The 9,395-nt window shown below is 40.0% G+C and overlaps 1 protein-coding gene across 1 annotated transcript in view; it reads left to right on the forward strand.

Moving 5' to 3' along the window:
* ZBTB11 (zinc finger and BTB domain containing 11) overlaps window positions 1-9,395 on the forward strand; it is a 32,903-nt gene that overhangs the window by 6,712 nt on the left and 16,796 nt on the right. The window contains exons 2-3 of the mRNA XM_032299239.1: window positions 1,941-2,176; window positions 2,805-3,036. Coding sequence (XP_032155130.1) covers window positions 1,941-2,176; window positions 2,805-3,036 — 468 coding nt within the window. The remainder of the gene's footprint in view (window positions 1-1,940; window positions 2,177-2,804; window positions 3,037-9,395) is intronic.

Here is a 9,395-nt window from a genome sequence, read left to right on the forward strand (position 1 = left end):
GGCTGGGATTACAGGCACACGCCACCATGCCCAGCTAATTTTTTGTATTTTTAGTAGAGACGGGGTTTCACCATGTTGACCAGGATGGTCTCGATCTCTTGACCTCGTGATCCACCCGCCTCGGCCTCCCAAAGTGCTGGGATTACAGGCTTGAGCCACCGCGCCCGGCCCCCTTCTTCCTATTTTATCCTGTGATGTGTGTGCTAGAGTTTCAAAATGACTCTCCCTTGCCTAAATCAAAAGCTGGTTTGTGGGTGTCTACAGTTAAGTGTATCCAAAGTGTGTGGATAAGAGTAAATCAGAGGGGCCGGGCGCGGTGGCTCAAGCCTGTGGTCCCAGCACTTTGGGAGGCCGAGGCGGGTGGATCACGAGGTCAAGAGATCGAGACCATTCTGGTCAACATGGTGAAACCCCGTCTCTACTAAAAATACAAAAAATTAGCTGGGCATGGTGGTGCGTGCCTGTAATCCCAGCTACTCAGGAGGCTGAGGCAGGAGAATTGCCTGAAGCCAGGAGGCGGAGGTTGCGGTGAGCCGAGATCGCGCCATTGCACTCCAGCCTGGGTAACATGAGTGAAACTCCATCTCAAAAAAAAAAAAACAAAAAAAACAAAAAAGAGTAAATCAGAGGCCAGGCATGGTGGCTCACAACTATAATCCCAGCACTTTGGGAGGCCGAGGTGGGCAGATCACTTGAGTTGTAGAGTAGCCTGGCCAACATGGTATGTATGTGTGTACATATATATGTATGTATGTGTATGTATATAAATCGGTATCCCTGTGCCCTCACCCTACCCCAGCATGTCCGGGAGCTAGAAGTTGAAATTCAGATTCAGAATCATCTTTTGTGAGTGGCATGTATACAGTCAACTTTTGTTAGATTGCTTATGCTGTTATTTCACTAAACCCTAAAATCTCATAACTTTCAAAAACAAAAGATTTATTTTAAACTTTCATTACAAGTTTTGATTGTAGTTCTGTTCCAGGCTACAGATTGGTTTCAACATTTTTCATCTGAAATTCAAGTTTAAGAACAGCATCCTTTTGGACATGCTGTTCTTTGTGAGAGGGGACAAAGATTCAAGAACTAGTGTGAAATACTCAGTACCCCTTAAGGTTCTGTTCAGATATGGTACATATCACATGTGTGCACATCAAATCACATGGCCATGCCTGATGTCACTGGGGTGGAGAAATATTAGCTTGAGCCATATTAAATTGTTAATTTGTTTTTTTGTTTTGAGGCAATCTCTGTCGCCCAGGCTAGAGTGCAGTGGTGCAATTTCAGCTCACTGCAACCTTTACCTCCCGGTTTATAAGCAATTCTCCTGCCTCAGCCTCCAGAGTAGCTGGAATTGCAGGCGTGTGCCACCGTAGCTGGAATTGCAGGCGTGTTCCACCATGCCTGGGTAATTTTGTATTTTTAGTAGAGACAGGTTTTTTACCATGTTTGCCAGCTTGGTCTTGAACCTCCTGACCTCAGTGATCCACCTGCCTCAGCCTCCCAAAGTGCTGAGATTGCAGGTGTGAGCCACCGCACCCAGCCTCAATTGTTAATTTGCATAAGTCAAAACCAGTTGAATATTGACAGTTTCCCTCTTGCATGAAAACATTGCAACTTATATGGAAATGGGTGGACCTATATAGTCATCTTATGGTTGGGGAAACAACCGGGAATAAACAACATTACCTCAGCATGGGAATATCATTTATAACCTTATATATATATTTTTTTTAATTGTTTTCTTCCTCTGTCAACTGAATAACCTACTATTTTTTGGAAAAAAAAAAGCGTACCTTACATTCTAATGAACTCTACATATTTTATGGGATGTGAGTGTTTGCACATATGTATTGAAACATGTATTAATATACACAGACTAATATATTCCCTGTTTTAAGAACAGTATTAAATTTGACTTGTTAATATTTTCATTGTAGGTATATTGAAGCAAGTCAAAGATTACATTAAACAGTGTAGCAAATGCCAGGAGAAATTAGATCGATCCCGTCCAATATCAGATGTTTCAGAAATGTTGGAAGAATTGGGACTAGACCTAGAATCTGGAGAAGAAAGTAATGAATCAGAAGATGACCTGAGCAACTTTACTTCATCTCCAACTACAGCCTCCAGACCTTCAAAAAAGAAGCCAGTATCCAGACATGAACTTGTGTTTGTAAGTGGTACTCTCCATTCATCTTTAACGTTTGTAACTAGTGTACTAGTATTTGCAGCCTTGGTGACTTACTTTTCTCAAACCACTAAGACTTCATATTGAATAAGACAAAATGGGTAATGTACTGTGTTGTTATATAAGCTGAAAGTATGCTAATACCACCTCATCATTTATCATAAATGTTTATTTTTTCAGGATGAACTTACTAATAATTACCTGTTGGTTGGTTCTTAATTATTCCTCCCTTCTTTTGTGATAACATATTGGTACAAATAGACAGATTTACATTTCTGGAAGCAGTCTCTGGGTTATGCCCCAGGGTAAAATTAATCTGTCTTCATTTTTCACCTGCATCAGTTTCATACATCATCACATTTCTGATCAGTAATAAGAGGCAGCCAGAAGTGAGATACAGGTTTTCATTAGGTCAGGTAGAATGAAGAACGTGGCAGAAAATAGGGAGGATAGGACAACATATCTTTTTATTTAAATACATAGATAACAAAGAAAGAATATTATTTTTTCATACCTGGTAAAAGGTAATATGTAGTGTGTCTTGTTTTAAAGCCTGTTAAGAGCAAAAAATACAGGTAATGTATCTCTCCTGCTCTCAAACTTGTTTTGACAGGTTGACACCAAAGGAGTGGTAAAACGTTCTTCTCCAAAACATTGTCAAGCTGTCTTAAAACAGCTGAACGAACAGAGACTTTCCAACCAGTTCTGTGATGTTACTTTGCTAATTGAAGGAGAAGAGTACAAAGCTCATAAATCTGTTTTGTCAGCAAATAGCGAGTATTTTCGTGATCTTTTTATTGAGAAAGGAGCTGTTTCCAGTCACGAGGCTGTGGTGGATCTTTCTGGTAAGGATTTTCTATTACTCTTGCTTTTTGTTTGTAATGACATTCTAGAAGAGGGGGATATGTGTCTTCCACACACAGACTTTATGCCGAAGTAGTAGGAGAAGGCCACATACAGCAGCAGACTAAGCTGAATTGAAAAGGTTCTTTTTAGCAAGATTTCTATGGAAGAATTATGGAAGAGGCTGTCATTTCCTTTCACTACCTCTTGAGACAGTTACAGCAGAAAAATAATTTCTGGGATTTAAACTGTTCAAAACAGTTTGAGAGAAATCCACAACTGCATCAGAATTATTACATTAAATGAATATGTTATTTAAAAATTGATTGTTTAAGGTAAGTATGGTGGTGCATGCCTGTAGTCCCACCTACGTGGGGGGCTGGGATATGAGGATTGCTTAAGATCAGGAGTTCAGGCTGTAGTGTGTCATTGTACCTGTGAATAGCCACTGCTCCCCAGACTGGGCAACATAACAAAACCCTGCCTCTAAGAATAAAGAGTAAGCAAAAATTGACTTATTTATGTCTTATTTTGTGGGGCATGTAATTATATTTTATAAGTCTTTTGGTTTTTAAAGATTCATTGTTACTTAATATTAAGTTCAATAATCAAATTATCAATATAGAAAAGTCAAAATTCCAGGGTTATTTTTGTTTGTATCATATTATTGCAGATAAATAGCTCGACTTTCTTTTGGCTTCACTAGAATTTATATATTGGTTTCTGAGTCAACGAATGAAAATTTAGGAAGAATTAAAATAGGTAACATTATTTACACATTTTCTTATAATACAAACTTGTTATAACTTTTGAAGTAGTTACATCACAATGAAATATTTTTTTCCTTTTCGAAACAAAAAGTTAATTTATCTAGGTATGTAAACTCTTAATTAGTTAACCACTGACCGTTTTGTGCTTTATTTTTTTTACCTCTTGGGGAAGATACATTTTTCCTTAGCAGTGGCTTTACGTTTATAGAAAGCAATAATAGCTTTCTCTATATAAATAAATATTTTTTAAGCATCCACCGCATACAAAGAACTAGCCTAGACTTAGGGATGTACATGTAAGCAAAAACTTTTTGGAGCTTAGAGTTGGCATTACATTCTAGATTAGTGGTATTTGGGGTTTTTTTTCTGGATTTGGTGACTCAAAGAAGAAAATATATCTTACACTGAGCCATCTGAATATAAAAACCTATCACAGGTTATTCTTTTGGCATGTTAGCGTTGGAATTTTTTCTCTATATTTCATGCATCTGAAGCGTAAAGAGAAAGCATGAGTATTGCTCTTTTCTGGTTTCTCAGCAGCATATAGCAAATGAAATGTCTGCGTGAAAACACTATGGCACAGTGTCCTAATATTCCAACAAAATACATCATTTAATTTGCATTCCATTTGCATATTTTTGTATATTGTTCAGTAAATATTATGTAAGCCAATCATAGGTAAAATAGACATTATTTTAAAAATATGTTTGATTTAAATATTAAATAGATAAGGCTGGGCACAGTGGCTCACACAGGTAATCCCAATACTTTTTGAGGCTGAGACAGTTGGATTGCTTGAGCTCAGAAGTTTGAGACCAGCCTGGGCAATGTGGTAAAACCCTGAGACTACCAAAATTTATAAAAATTAACCAGGCATGGTGGCATATGCCTGTAGTCCCAGCTACTTGGGAGGCTGAGGTAGGAGGATCACTTGACCCCAGGAGGCAGAGGTTGCAGTGAGCCAAGACTGCACCACTGAGCTCTACTCTGGGCAGCAGAGCGAGACCCTGTCTCAAACAACAACAAAAAAAGTTCTTAAGTGGGTCATTTAGGGTATGTTAATCTGCCATACCCGTGGATGGCAACCATAATTTTACCATCTGTAATAATTATCTATTTCATTTGAGAGAGAGGAGATTTTTTTCAAGTTTTTAAATTGTTTTAAAAAAATTACCCTCTTACTGGTTTTTTTCTTCTATTGATTTATTTTCAGATAGTCCCGGAAATAGAACTGGTTTAGAGAGGCTCCCCCTTTTATTTTTAGTTGACATGTAATAATTGTACATACTTACAGTATACAAAATGATATGTTGGTACATGTATACAATTAGTAATGATCAAATGAGGGTAATTAAGATACACTATCACCTTAAATATTTACCTTTCTTTGTGTTGGAAATTACTCAAAATTCTTTCAGCCTTTTTGTTTTTTGTTTTTTTGTTTTTGAGACAGAGTCTCATTCTGTTACCTAGGCTAGTCATGGGCTGGTGCAGTCATGGGCTCAAACAATTCTTGGGCTCAGTTTTCCTGTCTCAGCCTCCTATGTAGGTAGGACCACAGGTGCATGCCACCCTCCCCAACTGATTTTTTGATTTTTGTTTGTTTGTTTGTTTGTTTACAGAGATAGAGTCTGACTTTGTTGCCCAGGCTGGTCTTGAACTCCTGGACTTCTCCTACCTCTCTCTCAGTGCTGAGATTATGGGGGATGAGCCCCCATGCCAGGCCCCTTCTAGCTTTTTGAACATACATGATAAACAGTTGTTAACTATATATCCTGTGGTGCTATACAACACTCAAAGTTATTCCTTCTATTTAGCTAGCTGTAATTTTATACCTATTAACCAATCTCCTCCTGTACTCCCCTCTTCTCACCTTGCCCATCTTCTAATAACCATAACTCTTCTCTCTACTTGCGTGATCTAAGTTTTTTAGCTCCCCCATTTGGGGACATTTGGTATTTATTTTTCTGTCCTTGACTTATTTTACTTAGCATAATGTCCTCCAGGTGTATCATATTGCTGCAAATGACAAGATTTCAGTTTGTTTATGGCTGAAAAGTATTCCATTGTGTATATTTATCACATTTTCTTTTTCCACTCATCTGTTGATGAATATGTAGGTTGATTTCATTTCTTGGCTATTGTGAATAGTGCTGCAGTACATATGGGGTGCAGGTATCTCTTTGACATATAATTTTCTCTTCTTTGGGTAAATACCCAGTAGTGGGATTGCTGGATCATATGGTAGTTACATTTTTAGTTTTTGAGGCACTTCCATACTGTTTTTCATCCTGATGTACTCATTACATTACCACCACCACTGTGTAAGAGTTCCATAATGATGATGATTAATATTACTATTACTATTTTTTGAGACAGTTTTGCTCTGTTGCCCAGGTTGGAGTGCAGTGGCACCATCTCGGTTTACTGCACCCTCCTCCTCTTGCGTTCAAACAGTTTTTTTGCCTTAGCCTCCTGAGTAGATGGAATTACAGGTATGCACCACAATGCCCAACTAATTTTTGTAATTTTAGTAGAGGCAGGGTTTCACGGTATTGCTCAGACTGGTCTCAAACTCCTAGCCACAAGCAGTCTGCCTCCCAAAGTGCTGGGATTATAGGCATGAGCCACGTCACCCGGCCATAATGATTTTTTTTAGTGTACAGTTGAGTAGTGTTAACTATATTCACATTGCCCTGTAATAGATGTCTACAACCTTTTCATTTTGGAAAATTGTCCATTTCATTTGATTAAAATGTTTTGTAGGGCATGTGTGTGTAAAAAGATTGAAGGTGGCCGGGCGCGGTGGCTCAAGCCTGTAATCCCAGCACTTTGGGAGGCCGAGGCGGGTGGATCATGAGGTCAAGAGATCGAGACCATCCTGGTCAACATGGTGAAACCCCGTCTCTACTGAAAATACAAAAAATTAGCCGGACATGGTGGTGCGTGCCTGTAATCCCAGCTACTCAGGAGGCTGAGGCAGGAGAATTGCCTGAACCCAGGAGGCAGAGGTTGCGGTGAGCCGAGATCGCGCCATTGCACTCCAGCGTGGGTAACATGAGTGAAACTCCGTCTCAAAAAAAAAAAAAAAAAAAAAGATTGAAGGTAAAAATGGCATATCAAAATTATCTCTTTTGATGGTAGGATTGTAAGTGATTTTTTTTTTTTTTTGAGAGACAGCGTCTTGCTGTGGAGTGCAGTGGCATAATCTCAGCTCGCCACAGCCTTGACCTCCTCAGCTCAAGTGATTCTCCCACTTCAGACTTCCAAGAAGCTGGGACTACAGGTGTGCACCCCCATGCCTGACTGATTTCTTTTGTAATTTTTGTAGAGTCGAGTTTTCACCATGTTGCCCAAGCTGGTCTTGATCTTGGGCTCAGGCAGTCTCCTGCCCTTGGCCTCCCAAAGTTCTGGAACTACAGGTGTGAGTCACTGCACCCAGCCTATAAGTGATTTTTTATTTTTATTTTCTTTTTCTTTTATGGTATTTTATCTTTGTAAAAATGATATTTAAAATGCTATTTGGAGCAGTGCTAATGTTTTTCTAGGACTTTGAAATTTTTTCTTAGGACTTTGGACTTAGAAATTTAAAGGGTAGGCCAGGCATGGTGGCTCATGCCTGTAATCCCAGCACTTTGGAAGGCTGAGGCAGGTGGATCACGAGGTCAAGAGATCGAGACCATCCTGGTCAACAAGGTGAAACCCCGTCTCTACTAAAACTACAAAAACATTAGCTGGGCATGGTGGCGCATGCCTGTAATCCCAGCTACTCAGGAGGCTGAGGCAGGAGAATTGCCTGAACCCAGGAGGCGGAGGTTGCGGTGAGCCGAGATGGCACCATTGCACTCCAGCCTGGGTAACAAGAGTGAAACTCGGTTTCAAAAAAAAAAAAAAAAATCTCTAAGGTAAATTATTTTATGAGAAAAACAAAGAGCAATAAAGTATGTGTAATATGACACCTAGTGTGAGAAGGTGGAATATGAATAGTTGCTTCCTTCTGGATATGATGCTCACACCTGTAATCCAAGGACTTTGGGAGGCTAAGGCAGAAGTATCACTTCAGACCAGGAGGTTGAGACCAGCCTAGACAACATGGGGAGACCTCCATCTCTACAAAATACAAAAATAAATAAGCTAGGTGTGTACCTGCCCAGCTACTCAGATGGCTGAAGCAGGAGGACCACTTAAGCCTGGGAGGTCAAGGTTACAATGAGCCATGATCAAACCACTGCACTTCAGCCTGGATGACAGAGCAAGGCCCTGTCTCAAAGTAACTAAATAAAAAAATAAAAATATTTTCGGCCGAGCATGGTAGCTCACTCCTGTAATCCCAGCACTTTGGGAGGCCAATGCGGGTGGATCACAAGGTCAAGAGATAGAGACCATCCTGGTCAACATAGTGAAACCTTGTCTCTACTAAAAATAAAGGAATTAGCTGGGCGTGGTGGCACACGTCTGTAGGCCCAGCTACTCGGGAGGCTGAGGCAGGAGAATCTCTTGAAGAACCCGGGAGGTGGAGGTTGCAGTGAGCCAAGATCATACCACTGCACTCCAGCCTGGTGACAGAGTGAGACTCCGTTTCTAAATGAATGGATGGATGGATGGATGGATGAATGAATGAATGCTTCGCTGTATAAAGAAACTCTGGAGAGCTATACAAATTCTTAATCATTCTGGTTATGGACATAGAGTTAGAATTATGACTGTGTAATATTTTTTCTGATTTTTGATTCATGTGAATATTAAGAATTGAAAATGACTTTTGAAAGTGAATTATTGAGAATTTTAGAGAAGAAACTGACCTCGTTTTCTCACAGAAGAATGTAATACCTCATGTGTATAGTAATTATTTCATTCTTTATACCTGGTATAGGCAAACGACAGCCCAAGGACCAATCTTCCCTTCCTTCTCTTTTTATAAAGAAGATTGTATTGGAATACAGCCACGTCCATTGGTGTATATCTGCTTTTCAGCTACAGTGCCAAGCTGAGCAGTTTTAGCAGTCACCTCGTGGCTTGCAATATTAATCTTACCCTTAACAAAAAAATATTGCTGATGTCAGCCGGGTGCGGTGGCTCAAGCCTGTAATCCCAGCACTTTGGGAGGCCAAGGCGGGTGGATCACGAGGTCAAGAGATCGAGACCATCCTGGTCAACATGGTGAAACCCTGTCTCTACTAAAAATACAAAAAATTAGCTGGGCATGGTGGTGCATGCCTGTAATCCCAGCTACTCAGGAGGCTGAGGCAGGAGAATTGCCTGAACCCAGGAGGCAGAGGTTGCGGTGAGCCGAGATCGCGCCATTGCACTCCAGCCTGGGTAACATGAGGGAAACTCTGTCTCAAAAAAAAAAAAATAAAGAATAATTGCTGATGTCTCCTTAGATGATGATGATGATGATTATTATTATTTTTACTTTTAGTCATATAACGCTGTTCAATCACATTTTATATGGACCACTATTACTTGGAAGTACAGCTATATTTACTGAAGTGAGATTAGGGGACAGGTTGGTTGAACCCTGCCTACTCACCTGCCTTCCTCTTTTTTTTTAACCCTCCATTCTCCAGCAGCTGTTCTTGAGGGGAATT

Source organism: Sapajus apella, unplaced genomic scaffold, assembly GCF_009761245.1.
Source record: "Sapajus apella isolate SASKATOON/1434 unplaced genomic scaffold, GSC_monkey_1.0 scaffold40, whole genome shotgun sequence".
In the NCBI taxonomy this organism is placed as follows: domain Eukaryota; kingdom Metazoa; phylum Chordata; class Mammalia; order Primates; family Cebidae; genus Sapajus; species Sapajus apella.